General features: G+C 40.4%; 1 protein-coding gene across 2 annotated transcripts in view; it reads right to left on the bottom strand.

Moving 5' to 3' along the window:
- Nucleotides 1–1,171: 1,171 nt before the first annotated feature.
- The window catches only part of sptssa (serine palmitoyltransferase, small subunit A), a 33,142-nt gene continuing 15,893 nt past the window's right edge, over nt 1,172–18,420 (bottom strand). For both annotated transcript variants that reach the window (XM_080202853.1, XM_080202854.1), the window contains exons 2-3: nt 4,619–4,754; nt 1,172–1,894 (exon numbers count right to left, since the gene is read on the bottom strand). In XM_080202853.1, the coding sequence (XP_080058979.1) occupies nt 1,791–1,894; nt 4,619–4,721 (207 nt within the window). In that variant the 5' untranslated portion in view covers nt 4,722–4,754 and the 3' untranslated portion in view covers nt 1,172–1,790. The remainder of the gene's footprint in view (nt 1,895–4,618; nt 4,755–18,420) is intronic.

Raw genomic sequence — 18,420 nt, 5'->3', positions numbered from 1 at the left:
ACTCCAGCTGCGGCCTCACCAATGCCCTATACAGCTGCAGCAAGACCTCCCTACTTTTATATTCAATCCCCCTCGCTATGAATGACTTACCCCATTGATCTGTGGTACTTCTGACAATTTCTAGGGTTCGGCGCTCTGCGTTCGGCTTGGTTTGATAATAATCAAGTCAACTCCAGATAGAAGATTTATACCTTTATTCTTTTACAACGTCCGAGCTAGTTTTCCTTAGGGTGGGCAGACATCAGTGGTCCCGCAAAACGAACTTCTTTGTTCTACTTTTTCCAAACACTTATCCCAGTCTGTAGGCGGGCTTCCAGAGCATCAGCCTATGACAACTTGTCCCCAACTCTTTTACACCAATAGAGTGGTAGTATAACTGCATGCACAGTTCATAATGTTCTGAAAACAAATCAACTCTGTACACACTCTCATCGCAATAAATCCTTACACGACAGTTAAAACACTTGGTACTAGGTACAGCTAGACTACAGAGTGTGATTAATGGCACTTCTGCATACATGCAGGACAGCATGAGATTACAAACTATACATAAACCTTTTGGCTTTTATATTCTCACTTCAAAATCATTTCTCTGCAGATGAGGCAGTCTTCCGAAACTCAGACAATAGGGAATTTTGCAGGCACTACATTTAGATACATGATTCAGCACCTGCCTGTACAAAATGATATACAACTCTCTTAATGAACTAAGGATGCCTATTAAGCAACTTAGTCTGGTTGGCAATCCAGGATGTTTTATAAAATTGTGAAATTATGAAACAGCAAGTGATAACAGAAGCTTAACATTTTTCACCTAAGCTGCACCAGCAATAAAAAACCTAAGAACATGACTTTGTTTCTGTAGGTTTAAAAAAAAATAAGGGCTTTTGTCAAGACATAACACCCAACAGCTATTTTAACTGATAAATTCAGATATCTGTTAATATTTGTTCACTAAAGAAGTCATTGTCCTCTTTGGCAAGAAGCATACACAGAATTGTACAGCCTGAGGAAGAGGTGTGTACACTTCCATTTACGATGAATGGACATCAGAAGGAGTGAGGCACACTGTCATAAGTAACACTGATAGAAGAAGACATCATCCCCATTTATAGGTTGCTTAGCAGCACACACTTGCCAACATCACAAAATAAACCAAAACAATGGAAAATTGCCACAAGTATTTTATATTTAATATCAATTTTAGAACACCAAAAATATTACATCATTTGGAATTTTGTACAAGTCTTTCAGGTGGACATTACTTTTCAAATGGTATTAAAAATGTAACATACTTCAAAATATGCATCTCATGAAAATTCCAATCAGATCCGCAATTGCCAAAAATTCAAAAAAGTTAAAAATTTGTTTTCTCAATACTTTGTCTTAGTACCAAATATTTAATCACTCTTAAGTCCAAGTTACATCTGAGTTATTTATATAGAAGGAATGCTTCACACTGACATTTTTTAAAGGTACAACTAACGCATTCACAATGCAATGTGCACACTATCAAAGGTAAGTAAAGCACTGACATCAGTAACTAAAATAACTAGATTAACAAACAAGGGCACCTCATTATAAGAATGCATATTAAACAATAAATAGAAAAACATGAAATACACTCCATTCTATTTTGATTTGCCACTCTGCAAGCTTCTACTTCCTTTATAATTCAATGAGGTTGTCTTCAACAGCATTCTTGTTGGCTATTGAGAGGTAACCAGTCATTGATAGGAACCTTCTTTCTCCCACCTGTATTTCAGGCCTTCATTTCTGGCTTAAGGCAGTCATTGGACAATCTCAAAGTAGTGCAATATCGCCATAATGTGCTGAGGCATAAACACATAACCAGTGTATACAGCCATCCCAACAATAGATATCAACAGGGAGTCTGAAAAGTAAAGTTAAGGATTAGATTTTAATAATGTTGAACAAAATACAATTCCTCTGTTGTATTTGAGAAAAGGAAACCCCTGATGTTAAACTGATCTTTTATAGTGAAAATTAGCAGACAGCTATGTGAATTGGTAACTATGGTTTACTTTTCCCCTTCATAACCCAAGAGCAACTTATTCACTTTCTTGATTTACAAGGCTTATTTTCATTTATAAGATGAGCCAATCTACTTTAAAGCTGTTCAAATGCCTTTTAAAATTATTCAATACAATGCTTTAAAGTTTAACTAGAAAACTAAACAGAACTGTAGCATATGTGTTTAACAGCGAAACACTGTGCAAGAATACATCAAAATACAATGTTAGCAGCAGTGATTGTCATTGCTCTCTAGATGCTAGCCTAATGTAAATCACTGAGAGTAACTACTAGCATTTTAACATACCTGTAGCTGGAAGCAAAAATCTTTAGAAAAAATTTTAGATAACTTTGACAAATGGACCACAAGCAATAAAATCATGCACTGTTGAAATTAGTAACATAAAACTGAATTTAGCCAGTTCTGGCTTGCTTTGACTAATTTAAAAATCAAACATATTTGTACATGGATAGGTCTTTTAGAACGTTATGCATACACAGAGTTCAGACTTAAGTTTGAAAAAGATATGCTTCAACACTACAAATGTGCATATCCAAATATCTCATGCACCAACACAATAGTGAAGTGCAAACACAGTGGAAAAATAGGGGGAAATTAAAATGATACTCAAATCAAAAACTCACCACTTTATACAAAAATCAGAACATAATAGAAAACCTTCCGAACTTCAACAATGGCTCGGCAATTATTAAACTTATATGTTATGTAGTAGGAAATAAAGAAATTTGTTTCTAAAATTTCACTAAACTACTTAAGACCAGCAGTTCAAACAGAAGAAGCATGTATATAATATTTAAGATAATGATATCAAAATGATAATGCCTTCCTAGCTGAGCATGCAGGTATCTCTTTCTAATTCCTGTGTTATTCCATACCTATTCATTAGAAGGCAATAAATGACAGCCCTGACTTTTTGACTGCCCATCTCTCCTCACAAGAAGTCGGCAACACTTAAATGCCCTTTCTTCTCTTCTTCATTCTCCCCACCACCCCTTCACCATCTTGAAAATAAAAGGAACTTACTTTAAAAACAAACATATCTATATAGCACAGAGCACCAATTACTAACCTGCAACCTATCACTGAAAATCCAAACTTCTTCTGCATCAATTCCGCTTGTAGAAGACAAATAATAATTTTCATTGTGGTTTCTTGACTGTGACATTACTTCTGCACACACATCTATCGAAGTTACACGTTTTGTATTTGTATGGGGAAATCATAGAAACCCAACAGTACAGAAAGAGGCCATTCGGCCCATCAAGTTTGTACCGACCTCAATCCCACCCAGGCCCTACCCGCTTATCCCTATATATTTTACCCACTCGTCCCTGTAATCTACACATCTCAGGACACTAAGAGGCAATTTTAGCATGACTAATCAACCTAACCCGCACATCTTTGGATGTGCAGGTTACGTTCACATGTAAATCTATGCCCCAAGAATTTCTGAACTGTTTCAATTATTGCAATTCTTGCTCTTTGATTATCATAATCATAAGAATCCTACAGTGCAGAACAAGGTAATTCAGCCCATCAAATCTGCACTGGCCACAATCACACCTAGGCCTTATCTCCTTAACCCCATGCATTTACCTTAGCTAGCTCCCCTGACAGTAAGGGGCCATTCAGCATGGCCAATCCATCTAACCTGCACATCTTTGAACTGTGGGAGGAAACCAGAGTACCCGGAAGAAAGCCGCGCAGACACGGGGAGAATGTGCAAACTCCACAGAGACCCAAGCTGGGATTACTAGAGGAAACAGGAAAGTTTTGAACTTACCTGTTGCAGTCACATTTTGTATAAACTTGCCTCTTACTTCTAAGCGTTCCAAAATGCAGCCTTACGGTGCTCTCTTATACTAGGTACTCACTACCCTCCTGTATGCCTGTGAAATGCGGACTGTGTATCGATAGCATGCAAGACAGCTCAATCATTTCCACATGACTTGTCTTCACAGAATATTACACATCTGATGGCAAGACAAAGTACCAGACACTGAAGTTCTCTCTAGAGCAAGTCTACCATCAGTCCACACACTGCTGATGAAAGCGCAGACCCGGTGGGCAGGTCATGTCATCCGTATGTCAGATGAGCGCATACCCAAGCAGCTCCTTTTTGGGGAACTCTCTGCTGGAAAACGCTCGCATGGAGGGCAGAAGAAACATTTCAAAGACACACTCAAAGCCTCCCTGAAGTCGCTTGACATTGACACAACCACCTGGAAAACGCTGGCACAAAACTGTCCTACTTGGCACTGCCTCATCCACAAAGGCTGTCAAGCTCACGAAGCAAGGTGCATTGCTGAAGCACAACTTAAATGCGAGCTGCGCAAGTCCAGAGTCACCAGCACAACAACCACAGTGTCTACACAAGTCTGTCCAATACGTGCCAGGACATTCCGTGCTCACGTTGGCCTGATCAGTCACCTTCGGACACACTGCAACCAGCCTCAAAATGACTAATGGTGTCGAGGTCCTCATCACTGATGATGGACGAACAACGTATACCAGTTAACTGCAACAATTAGCCCTTGTAGCAAACACACTTTAAAAGGATACTGAATATGGTCCTTTCCCAGGGCTCTAACATGTACAGTGCTGTAATCAACAGATACTGGTAGTAAAGCCAGGACATCTGTTTCCATGCCGTTCCCAGCGCCATGGCCACTGCTTCAGTTTCCTCCAAAACAGCAAGCTAGAGAGAACAAAAACATATCATTAGTCATTATCCCTTATTTTGTTGGGACAACTGCTATTGGCGGGAAAAACAGCAACATCGGTCTTTAATCCAAAATGGAAGTTCCAGAGATGGGAATTTTTTTTGCACGAGACCAAACAAAAGGTAGTAGTAGAGGTGGGTACAATTTTGTCTTTTAAAAAGCATCTAGATAATTACATGGGTAAGATTGATACAGAGGGATTTGGGCCAAACATGGGAATTGGGACTAGTTTAATGGTTAAAAACTGGGCAACATGGGCCGAAGGGCCTGTTTCCATGCTGTAAACCTCTATGACTCTATAAAAAGAATTGAAAGAGCATAATCGATTTACACTTCAATATCATCTGTCTGGCATGATTATTTTAGTGAAAATTTACAAGTTTGTCATAGTAAAAATGCCAATAGCAAAACCAAGTAGTCAAATTGCAATTTACTTCTGTTATATTTTTGCTAAGAAAAACAGGCCCATACAGTGGTGGTATGGCAGATATCTCCAAATCACACCTTATCATGTCCCTTTACTCTTCTGGTACCACTTCTTTTCAGTGTCTCACTTTGCTCCATCCTCTCATCTATTGTTTAAAATCCTTGCTCTCCATTGCCGATCTTCTCAACAAACTATCTTCACTGATTTCCTCCCTCAGCCACAGAGCTTTCTCATCCTTGGTCATTCCAACATCAAATACAATTCATGTTCTCTCTTCTGAGTTCACAGTATTCCTATTCTCCCTTATTTATCTTGCCCAAGTAAACTTAACAACCTGTATTCACAGGCACCTCCCTGACTTTGCCAACTTACATGGCCTTACTACTCCCATCGTTTTACTGACTGATAAGGCAATCTCTGATCACTTCCTTGATTTCCTCTCCACACAGTCCCTCACCTTTCCTGAACATACGTCCTTCTGAATTTACCCTTGGAAAAACCTCTTCCAACTCACTGAGGACTGCATTTTAAAAATGCCAACTGCTTGACCTTTGATCCTCCAATCATGACAACATTTCTGCAGCTACCAATCTACTCAACCATAACATTACCTTCAACACCATTATTCCATCGATTAAAACCATTCTCCTTTCTGAAGATTACCCTTACCTTACTCTTTCTCTTCAAAGCTAGCTCTCTAGAACTCACATGGACTTGAAACATTAGCTGTGTTGCACTCTCCATGGATGCTGCCAGACCTGCTGACTCTTTTCAGCACTTTGTTTTTATATAATACTACAGGCAGTTCTACTAAATCTTAGTGACAAAGAAATCAATGAGTTCCTAGCACTTCTTGTTGATGAGAGCAGAGGAGATACAGAAGGGTTTAAGATGGTTTGCAATTAAGGAGGGAAGCCAGGGTTTATCTTCGCATTCCAAGATTGCACTAAAATAATGAGCAGTTTGACAGCAGGGGGGCTGCAAGCGCGAGAGAGAGGGCAAAGGCAGGGAGGCAGGCAGAGAGAGAAAGGAATTGAGAAAGAGACATAATAGGCTCATATTTGTTTAAGTTAATTTTCAATGCCAGAGAGGTTGTTCAGCAGTAATTAAGACTTACTACAACTTTAAAAATTCATTTCCACTTCAACAAAGAAGCTCCAACTTCAGCCTTAGAATAATGATTGCAATTCAGCAAGTGGAATATGTTACTGTGCAAGATTAGGTAAATCAAAGAAAAGAACCAAGACGAGAGAGAAAAGTATTAACATGGGAAATGACAAACAAACCGCAACAAATCTAAGAATAAGTCAGTAGGTAAAATAATAAAAGGACAAAAAAAAGGCTCTGAATCTGAATGTATGTTGCATTTGAAACAAGACAGATAAGCAAGTACAATCTGAAGACCACTGCACAGACTGAGCTACAGGATGCCATAGATTGGGACCTGAATATTGAAGGGTCTCATTTAGGAAGAGCAGGAAGCTAGGAAAAGTATTGGGATATTCTTTTAATTAATAATGGTATTAACATAAGAAAGAGATGACCTAAGTTCAGGAGACCAGGATGCAGAGGAAGTTTGAGATGAGAAATGTGCAGATACATGGATTTGGGCCAGTATCTGTGGGAGATTGTGCATTGTCCCCGTGCTTGCGTGGGTTTTCTCTGGGTGCTCCGGTTTCCTCCCACACTCCAAAGATGTGCTCTTAGGCTGATTGGTGTAACAAATTGTCCCTAAATTAGTCTCCCCTCAATCTGGTTTCCAATGTGGAGTGCCATAAGCGTAGACTGGGGTCATGGATGGAAGAGGGAACTCACATTGTTAAAACGGTGGCGTGGGCTCGTTGGGCCAAAGGGCCTGTTTCCTGTGCTGTGTTGTTCTTTGTTCTTTGATAAAAGCAAGAAATAACTTATAGGAGTGATATGAAGGCCGCCTAATAGAACCAAATAGCAGGACATGATATAAAGGAAAGAAGAATGGGGATATTAATCTACATATAAACTAAAAAAATTAGATAGGTAAAGGTATCCTAAATGAGGAATTCAATGAACGCTTTCGGGATAGTTTCTTAGGACAGCATGTTTTGGTGCCAACCAGAGGGCAGGCTATACAAGACCTGCTTATTGTGCAGTTACAATTAACTATGACCTCATTGAAGGAACTCCTAGGTAACAGTAATCATAATATGGTTGAACTTCACATTCAGTTTGTGGGACAGAAGAGTTGGTCTAAGGTTAGCATTTTAAACAAACAAAGGCAATTATAGGGGCATTCCAGACCCTCACATTTTACTAAATCATCAATATTCCTGGGCAAGGAAGTGAGAATGATAAAAACTTAAGATGAAACAGACTATTATAGATGATGCATGCACAAGCCTAGTTCGCTGCAGAAGGCTCTTATACTGACGTTTACTTTGGCATAACTAAAGCTGGCTTTAAATGTACAGCATTTTTTAAAAAATCAATTTTCCACAAAGGACTGGTTTCAAAACAAACATACCCAAAAGTAAACTTTGTACAAAGGTAGTTTATATTAGCATTAGTCCTGTGTTGTGTAGTGATATGAAAACTATTTTGGAACAAATTAGTCAGAAGGATTATGGAAAAGAATAAGGAACAATAAAGCACATAAATGTCTGGTTAGAAGGGGGTTAATTTCAGTGAGTTGAAGAAGGATCTGGTGTAGGTGGTTGGGATCAAAGATTGGCAGACAATAGAATAATTAAATAATGGGTGGACCTCAGAGGAAATGATTTAAATACAAAGCAAAAGGAGAGAACCAACGTGGGTTTGTAAATAGTAAGTCATGACAGACAATCTTGATTGAATATCTTGGAGAGGTGACTGAAAGTTAGCCTCTCTACAGACTTATATGAATTTCCAGAAGACATTTACAAAGTTAGCTCAAGCTAAGCTCATGAAATTGAGGGAAAATTATTGATTTGCTTAGGGAATTGGCTAAGCAGTAGAAGACAGTAGCGTGCTGCACTGAACTGCTCACAATTCTCTATATACGGTCAACCAAAGCTTTGGATTGCTGCTACCTGATTTCTAACTGCTTATATTCTAATCCTCCATTCTGGCATTCACCGTTCTAGCTTCTCACCATTTAAAGCTTTATCCTTTCTTCCCCCCTTAAGTGGATGAACCTATAATTGTCTATTTTAAAACCCATTTGTTAGAGTTCAACCATTCACTTAAACTATAAATACCTTTATACTTCCATCTAAACTGTCTACAATAATCCCCAGCAAATGTAGATATGAGACTTTCCATCCTATCATTAAGGGAGAATAGTTAAGGCCCCAATTCCTGTGCATGAATAGTCACAATTATCCATCCCTGCCATGTCTCCTGCTGTTCAGCCTGTTCATTGTCAGGATCATCAAGATTTACAGCACCAAAAGAGGCCCTTCAGCCCATCGCATCCGATTCAGCCATCAAACATCTATCTATTCTAATTACATTTTCTAGCATTTGGCCTAAAGCCTTGTATTCCAATGCATTTCAAGTGCTTAGCTAAATACCCTTTAAATGTTGTGAGGATCCCACCTCTTTCAGGCAGTAAGTTTCAAATTCTCACCACCTTCTGAATGAAAAAGTTTTTCCTCACATCTCCTATAAACCTACTACCCCTTAACTTAAATCTATGCTCCTGGTTACTGACTGCTCTGCTAAGGGGAAAGAGTCCCTTTCTAGCCACCCTATCTTCCCACATGTAGAGAGCAGACACAGTCAAATGAGCAAGAAAAGGAGGGACATCCAAAGCTAGGACAACCAACAGAAATAAAAATTATATTTGACTTATATTAGACTTGACAAAAAACAGAACTAGACTGTTGGGGAGAAAATCCTAGTAGGTTAGAGAAATTTCAAATATCAGGGACTTAAGTCACTAATAAAGTACTAGCAATAACTGAAATGACCTTAGATCAGACCAACAGTTTGAGAAAAACTACCTGCATAAAGATGCATAAAAATGAGATTTGAAGAAGCATTTCTGATTTAAACATGTATTTTGGTATTTTAGTATTTTAAATGTATTAACTGTATTTTATAAAGTAATTGTGCACTTTAGCCAATAGCAGGCTGCTGCAAGGGATGATGGGAGTATAGTCTTAGCAGACAGAACCACATTCTTAGGAAACAATGAAACCTTAGAACATGCAAGTTCTTATCAGCGTAAGTTGTTAGCAGCAAGGTCTCAGGTCTACTTATGAATAGAGTTTTTCACACTATCCAGATAAGACAGACCTCTTCTCAGACATGAGAATATACATTTGTCTCGTTTGGCCAGTGACGTAGCAGGAGTTGGTGGGAACCTTAACTTCGACCTTTGTCGCTAAGCATCAGAGGTTACTAGGCAACAGAGGAAAAAGCATCAACAATAGGGGGAGGAAGCCCCTTACAGACCAATGAAATCCCTTGATGTGAGGGGGGAGACGCAATTGGTATGTGATAGGTGTTATTAACGATTGATTTATATTGACGATGATTTGATTAAAACTAATGAAAGATGGGAGAATTTGATATGAAAAATGTATAATTGATTGATTCACACGTTGTAACCTGAATTATATTGGAAAGCTCAGAGCCTTGTCTGTAGAGAGGCACTGGACTGACCAAAGTAATCTCTCCCATCGATTGTTGGTTAATAAAGATACATCTTTAAACCGAGATACTGGCTTTCGTGAGTCTTTGTGTTGGCTGAGGTTTTGGTGATACCTAGCCTCCAGAGAACCCCATAGCACCTATAGAGAATCAAACCAAATGTAGAAAGCACAAAACTAATCTAAAAAGGGAATAAGAAGTTCAAAGAGAGAATATGAGAATAGATTAGTGGATAATATAAAAGGAAACCTAAAAGTCTTTCCTAAACATTTGCAAGTAGTAAAAGGGTAGCGAAAGGAAAGGTGGTGATGATTCGAGACTGAAAAGGTGATCATATGGAGGCAGAAGGCATGATTCAGGTTTTAAATGCATTGTGGGTGCGCAGACTGATGAACATCAGCGACTAGTTCAAACTGGTATCAGGTGCCACGGTAAATTGTGGCAAGAGCGAGGCCATGTTTTTTGGGAACAGACGGACCAACTCTTAGTCCCCCTTCGCTATCAGTTCAAATGGCCTGAGGATTCCAGGGATATGGTTCAGAGGGACCCGGGCATGTGTTAGAAACTGTGAATGAAAATCTGGATACGTGGGAGCAATGTTCCTTCCCACTGCAATAAGACCTGGGCAACAGGTGTGAGGCACTCTCACTGTTGCTGTACATGGTACAGGTCTGGCCCATTCCCCCTCCTATGCTGTGACAATGACCTAAGACATTTTCCAATTCATTTGGGCATCAAAAATGGACCGTGCTCATAAAGACACAATATCCAAACCTCTAGATAAAGGGGGAAAAAAATGTGCCCAATATCATCCTAATCCGGATGGCCACCTCATCAAGCCGCGTGTAGATCCTAAGTACGCAAGCACAAAGTGTCACTACGTGTTGAGGTTCTACCTGTCCTGTGTTATGAAGGATGGATCTGATCACATTGCCACAGAACTCCCCAGCCAGCTGGTACTACGAGACAGGTACTACCTGTCTCTCATGGAAAAAATTATGCAGAAAGACCCCTTTGACAACAAGTCCATCAGGCAGTGGTTTGCACAGAATATTCTAGAGACACTATGGGAAAAGGAGATAACGGAAACTTGTCAGATAGTTCCCTGAGCAGACTGTCACAGTAATTTAGCAGAAAGCCTCATCACCAGCATTTTCAAATAAATTGAGGTATATAAAATTATGATGGGTATGGACAGGGTGAATAGGAAGCAGGTGTTCTTGGTTGAAGGGGTCAATCATGAGGGGCATAGTTTTAGGGTAAAAAGGCAAGAGATTCAGCAGGGACGAATGAAAAATAATCACTGAGGATGGTGGGGATCTGGAAAGCACTCCCTGGGAATGTATTAGACTAAGAAGTCTCACAACACCAGGTTAAAGTCCAAGAGGTTTATTTGATAGTAAAGTCCAAGAGGTTTATTTGCTGTTCCTTTGTCAGGTGAGTGGAAAGTTCAGTCCTGTTTCTGATCAGAACTTTCCACTCACTTGAAGAAGGAACAGTGTTCCGAAAGCTTGTGGTGTTTACTATCAAATAAATCTGTTGGACTTTAACCTGATGTTGTGAAACTTCTTACTGTGTTTACCCCAGTCCACGCCGGCACCTCCACATAATGTATTAGAGGCCAGAAACCCTTCAACTTTTTAAAAGGTATTTGGATGAGCACTTGAAACATCATAACATTCAAGGATATGTGCTGGAAATTGAGATTAGCACAATTTTAGTGGTAGTTATTGTTGGTGCAGGCTCGATGAGCCAAAGGGCCTTTTCTGTGCTCTATGAATGTTCACCTCGGAGCGCAACTTGATTTACGTAGACACTTTTAAATACCTTTGCACCATTTGTAAGGATCATTTTAAAATATTTGTGATTTTTTTGACTATTGAAGCACCTCAAGAGTGTAACTTGATATATGTAAAGAACATAAATAGTATTGCGTGGTGCATTAGTCATTTTGTAATGTTTGTAATGTTCTTCAGATATTCTATTAAGTATATTTTTGCAAAATTAAAAAGAACTTAGCAGGATGCTACCAATACGGCTGTAAAAGATTTGTTGAGGCGAGAGTGATAACAAATTGTGAAAGGTACTAAAAAGATCAGTAGTACTTGCAATAGAAAGTAGTTACCAACTGCGATGGGATACACCTGCAGAGGGGAGTAAAGATGGAAATTGCAGAGGCTTTAGTCAGTATTTTCTAATCCTCTTTAGATATAGGTGGTGCCAGAGGACTGGAGAATTATACACATTCCACAAAAGATGACAGGGATAATGTCGGCAACTACATAGAAAATAAGATCAGGAGTAGGCATCCGGCCCTTTGAGCTTGCTCCACAATTCATCACGATCATGGCTGATCATCCAACTCAATGGTCTCATATCACCTTACCCCCACATCCTTTGCTTTAAAAGCTATATCTCCTTCATGAAAACATCCAATGTTTTGGCCTCAGATGCTTTCTGTCATAGCAAATTTCACAGTTGGGTGAAGAAATTTCCCCACATCTCAGTCCTAAAAGGTTTAACCCAAATCCTTTGACCCTGGTTCTGGTCCCTACCATCGGGAACATTCTTCCTGCATCTACCCTGTCTAATCCTGTTGGAGTTTTGTAGATTTCTATGAGATTTCTCCTCATTCTTCTCAACTCTAGTGAATATAATTCTAACCAATGCAATCACCCCTCATATGCCAGTCCCACCATCTCAGGAATAAGAATAGTAAATCTTCATTGCATTCCTCTAGAGCAAGAACACCCTTCCTCAGATAAGGAGACCAAAACTGCACATAACAGTCCAGGTGTGGCCTCACCAAAGCCCTGTATAATTGCAGCAAAATATCCCTGCTCCTGTACTCGAATCCTCTCATTATGAAAGCCAACATACCATTTGCGTTCTTTGCAGCTTGCTGCACCTTCAGTGAATGGTGTACGAGGAAATCCAGATCTCACTGCACATTCCCTTCTCTGAATTTATAGCCATTCAGATAATAATCTGCTTTCATGTTTTTGCTCCAAAGGGGATAACCTACTTTTATTCAAATTATATTGCCCTGCCATATATTTGCCCACTTACTCAGCATGTCCAAATCACACTGGAGCATCTCTGCATCCTCCTCACAGCTTACCATCCCAACCAGCTTTGCGTCATCTGCAAACGTGGAGTTATTACATTTAGTTCTCTCATCTAAATCATTCAGATAGATTGTGAATAGTTGGGGTCTGAGCACCGATTCCTCATTAATCACTGCCTGCCATTCGGAAAATGATACATTCATTCCTACTCTTTGCTTCTTGTCTGCCAACCACTTTTCTATCCATCTCAATACACGACCCCCAATCCTAGGCACTTTAATTTTTCATTGTTCATCGGAGCAAGCTAAGAGGAGGGTTGATTTGTGGCAGGAGTGTGAAGGCAAGCGATTGACTTTTTTTTAGTTTTTCACAGGGTTTCTGTTTTTTAAAAGTTACTTTAAAAGTAAAGCGGAAGTGGACCGCAGGGTGACCTGGGAAAGGTTTTTCTTAAGCGCGTGAGGTTTAAAAAGCAGGCCACACTATACAGCGAGCAGCATCGGTAGCGGGCAGTGGAGTGAGCAGGTAGCAGAGTGAGAGCTAAAGGGCTTAGGCTCAATGGGCGAGGCAAGGTAGGATTTATTCTTATTTGTTAAAAAATTGAACTAAGTAATTAAGGATGGAAGGTCATGTGATGTGCTGTTCTTGCATGATGTGGGAGCTGGTGGACCCCAATGTGATTCCCAGTGAACACGTCTGCAATAAGTGTTACTTGCTTGAACTCCAGCTCAAGGTTGACGAGCTGGATTCTGAGCTTCGGACACTGCGACACATCAGGGAGAGGGGAAGTTATCTGGACGCTGTGTTTCAAGAGACAGTCACACCCCTTAGACTAAATAATTCAGCCAGTGGTCAGGGACAAGAGGCTGCGAGTGAGGCAGGAAGTGGGATCCAGGAGGTAAAGCTCCAGAAGTCTCAGTCCCTGAACCTGTCCAACAGGTTTGAGATTCTTGCTCCCAGTGTGGACAGGAACGGGGACTGCAAGGAGGACCAGCAAACTGACCACAGCACTGTGATACAGGGAGCAAAAATGAAATGTAGTAGTAATTGGGCATAGTGTAGTTAGGGGCATTGACACTGTTCTTTGTGACCAGGATCAAGAATCCCAAAGGTTGTGTTGCCTGCCTGGTGCTCAGATCCAGGATATCTCATCTGGGCTGCAGAGGAACTTGGAGTGGGAGGGTAAGAATCCAGTTGTCATGGTCCACGTAGGTGCCAATGCATAGGTAGAACAGGAACAAAGGTTCTGCTAAGGGAATATGAAAAGTTAGGAGCTAAGTTAAAAAGCAGAACCAACAAGGTGGTAATCTCTGGATTACTACCTGAGCCACGAGCAAATTGGCGCAGAGTCAGTAAGAACAAGGAGGTAAATGCGTGGCTCAAAGGTTGGTGTGGGAGGAATGGGTTTGAATTCATGAGATATTGGCACCAGTATTGGGGAAGATGGGACCTGTTCAAATGGAATAGTGCTGGGACAAGAGTCCTGGCGAATCGTATAACTAGGGCTCTAGATAGTGCTTTAAACTAAATAGTGGGGGAATTACAAAATCAAAGGTAAAAGAGAGGGTACGGGTGCAGGTTAATGATGAGGACATTCAATTAGTTAAAAGAGTCGAGGGCTCAGGAGAGGTTAGTAACGTTTCCAGACCAGGTAATAGGACAGACAGTATAGAAGGTGGCAATCTAACCTCAGGCAGAGTAAAAAAGGTGACAAGCACCAGGAGGAAGGTAGTCAACACAGTGCAGGGAGATGGTCTGGGGAAGGATAACCAGTCTGCAACAGGAAGAGACAGAGCGTTCAAACAAAAGAATGCACTAACAAATCGTGTCCAAATAAAGGCAAGCATAAAGACATTTTACCAGAATGCACATAGCATTCGAAACAGAGAATGAGTTGATGGCACAAATCAGTGCAAATGGATATGGTCTAGTGGCCATTACAGAAATTGGTTGCAGGGTGACCGGGAATAAATATCCAAGGGTATTAGACATTTCGGAAGGATAGACAGGAAGGAAAAGGAGTAGCTCTGTTAATTAAGAATAACACTAGGGCGGTAGTGAGAGACGGTATAGGCTCTAAGGAGCAAAATGTGGAATCGATGTGGGTGGAAATAAGGAATAGTAAGGGGAGAAAGTCACTGGTGGGCGTATCTATAGGCCCCCCAAACAATAACTTCAAGATGGGGTGGGCTATAAACAAGCAAATAACAGATGCGTGTAAAAACAAAACAGCAATAATTATGGGGGATTTTAACCTGCATACTGTTTGGTTGACCCAAGTTGGACACTTGAGGAAGAGTTCTTAGAATGCTGTCGGGATAGTTTCCTCGAACAGCATGTTACAGAACCTATGAGGGAGCGAGCTAGCTTGGATCTGGTCTTGTGTAATGAGACAGGTAAAATTAATGATCTTCTTGTGAGGGATCTTCTTGGGATGAGTGATCACAATATGGTTGAATTTCTAATACAGATGAAGGGTGAGAAAGTAGGGTCCCAAACCAGTGTCCACTGTTTCAACAAAGGGGAGTACGAGGGCGGAATTGGTTAATGTAGACTGGGAGCACAGGCTAGTTGGTAGGACAGCTGAGGAACAGTGGAAGATTTTGAGATTTTTCTCAGTAAGCAGCAAAAATATATTCCAGTGAAAAAGAAGGAATGTAAGAAAAGGGATAACCAGCCATGGATAACTAAGGAAATAAAGGAGAGTATCAAATTAAAAACCAATGCGTACAGAGCGGCCAAAACTAGTAGGGAATTAGAAGATTGGGAAAACTTTAAAAAACAACAAAGAACAACTAAGAAAGTGATAAAGAAAGGAAAGATAGATTATGAAACTAAACTAGCACAAAATGTAAAAACTGATAGCAAAAGTTTTTACAAATACATAAAAAGGAAAAGAGCAGCTAAAGTAAATGTTGGACCCTTAGAAGACGAGAAGGGGGATTTAATAATGAGAAACAAGGAAATGGCCGAGGCCTTAAACAATTTGTTTGTGTTGGTCTTCACGGTAGAGGACACAAATAGCTTACCGAACATTAACGGTCATGGGACTGTAGGGCGTGAGGTCCTTAAAACGATTACTATTACTAAAGAGGTAGTGCTTGGTATGCTAATGGGACTAAAAGTAGACAAGTCCCTGGATCCAGATGGAATGCATCCCAGGGTACTAAAAGAAATGGCACAAGTAATAGCAGATGTGTTAGTAGTAACTTATCAAAGTTCGCTGGATTCTGGGGAGGTGCCAGCTGATTAGAAAACAGCTAATGTAACACCACTGTTTAAAAAAGGTAGACAAAAGGCAGGTAACTACAGGCCAGTTAGTTTAACGTCGGTAGTTGGGAAAATGGTAGAATCCATCATTAAGGAAGAAATAGCAGGACACCTGGAAAAGAACAGTTCAATCAAGCAGACACAGCATGGATTCATGAAGGAAAAGTCGTGTTTGACGAATTTACTGGATTTTTATGAACATATAATGAGTGCGGTTGACAGAGGGGAACCGGTGGATGTGGTGTTTTTAGATTTCCAGAAGGCGTTTGATAAGGTGCCTCACAAAAGGTTGCTGCATAAGATTAAGGTACACAGTGTTGGGGGTAAAGTGTTAGCATGGATTGAGGATTGGTTATCTAACAGGAAGCAGAGAGTTGGAATAAATGGGTGCTTTTCCAGTTGGCAGTTGGTGACTAGTGGCGTGCCGCAGGGATCAGTGCTGGGGCCTCAACTGTTTACCATGTATAGATGATCTGGAGGAGGGGACCAAGTGTAGGGTAACAAAGATTGCAGATGCCACAAAGATGAGTGGGAAAGCAAATTGCGTGGAGGACGTGGAAGTCTGCAGAGAGATTTGGATAGGCTAAGTGAGTGGGCGAGGATCTGGCAGATGGAGTGTAACGTTGGCAAGTGTGAGGTTATCCACTTTGGAAGGAATAATAGTAAAATGGACTTTTATTAAATGGTGAAAAAGTACAACATGTTACTGCGCAGAGGGACCTTGGAATCCTTGTGCATGAATTGCAAAAACTCAGTTTGCAGGTACAGCAGGTGATCAAGAAGGCAAATGGGATGTTGGCCTTTATCGCGAGAGGGATGGAGTATAAAAGCAGGGAGATCTTGCTGCAATTGTACAAGGTACTATTGAGGCCACCTGTAGAGTACTGTTGCAATTTTGGTCCCCTTATTTGCGAAAGGATATATTGGCTTTGGACGGAGTGCAGAGAAGGTTCACCAGGTTGATACCGGAGATGAGGGTGTTAGCTTACGAGGAGAGATTGAGTAGATTGGGCCTGTACTCATTGGAGTTTAGAAGACTGAGGGGAGATCTTATAGAGACATATAAGATAATGAAGGGGCTAGAAGCAGAGAGATTATTTCCACTTAGAAAGGAAACAAGAACTAGGGGGCACAGCCTCAAAATAAGGGGGAGTCAATTTAGAACACAGTTGAGGAGGAACTTCTTCTCCCAGAGGGTAGTGAATCTTTGGAATTCTCTGCCCACTGAAGCAGTTTGATAATAGACTCTAGAATTTTCCCCACGACCAAAGTCAGGCTGACTGGTCTCTATCTAATTCCCTATTTTCTGTCTAATGCCATTTTTAAATTGTGTGGTTATATTAACTACCCTTCAATCTGTGGGAACTGTTCCAGAGTTTATAAAATCTTGAAAGATGGCCACCAATGTATCCACTATTTCAGGGGCCATTTCTTAAATGGAGCAGCCCTTTAAATGTGTTTAAGTCACAGGTAGATAGATTTCTGATCAATAAGGGAATTAAGGATAATGGGGAGCAGGTAAGTGGAACTGAACCACTATCACATCATGGTCTTATTGAATGGCAGGGCAGGCTCGAGGGGCTAGATGGCCTACTCCTGCTCCTATTTATGTTCTTATGTAATTTTACACATTAAATCTCTTAACTGGGACTTTGTCAAAAGCCTTCTGAAAGACCAAATAAACCACATCTCTTGGCTCCCCTCGTCAACTCTACCAGTTATAGCCTCAAAGAATTCCAGTATATTTGTCAAGTATGATTTCCTTTCCCTGATTCTGTCTAAGCCTGCCACTGTTTACCAAGTAGTGTGCTAAAATATCTTTGATAATACTCTAGAATATTCCCCACATCCAAAGTCAGGCTGATTGGTCTCTATCTAATTCCCTATTTTCTGTCTAATGCCATTTTTAAATTGTGTGGTTATATTAAGTACCCTCCAATCTGTGGGAACTGTTCCAGAGTTTATAAAATCTTGAAAGATAGCCACCAATGCATCCACTATTTCTGGGGCCATTTCCTTAAATGCTCTGGGATGCAAATTATCAGGCCCTAGGGATTTATCGGCTTTCAATCTCATCAATTCCCCCAACACCATTTCTCTACTAGTCTCCTTTCGTTCTTCCCTCTTTCGAAATCCTCCATGTTTCTGGGATGTTATTTGTGTCCTCCTTTGTAAAGATAGAACCAAAGTTTTTATTTTTTGGTCAGCCATTTCTTTGTTCCCCTTTATAAATTCCCCAGTTTGACTGTAAGGGACCTACATTTGCCT

This window comes from Carcharhinus amblyrhynchos, chromosome 14, assembly GCF_965287045.1.
Source record: "Carcharhinus amblyrhynchos chromosome 14, sCarAmb.v2.hapA, whole genome shotgun sequence".
NCBI lineage: Eukaryota > Metazoa > Chordata > Chondrichthyes > Carcharhiniformes > Carcharhinidae > Carcharhinus > Carcharhinus amblyrhynchos.
Note: the sequence above shows the minus strand (reverse complement) of the source record. Positions and strands in the feature narration are given on the sequence as shown.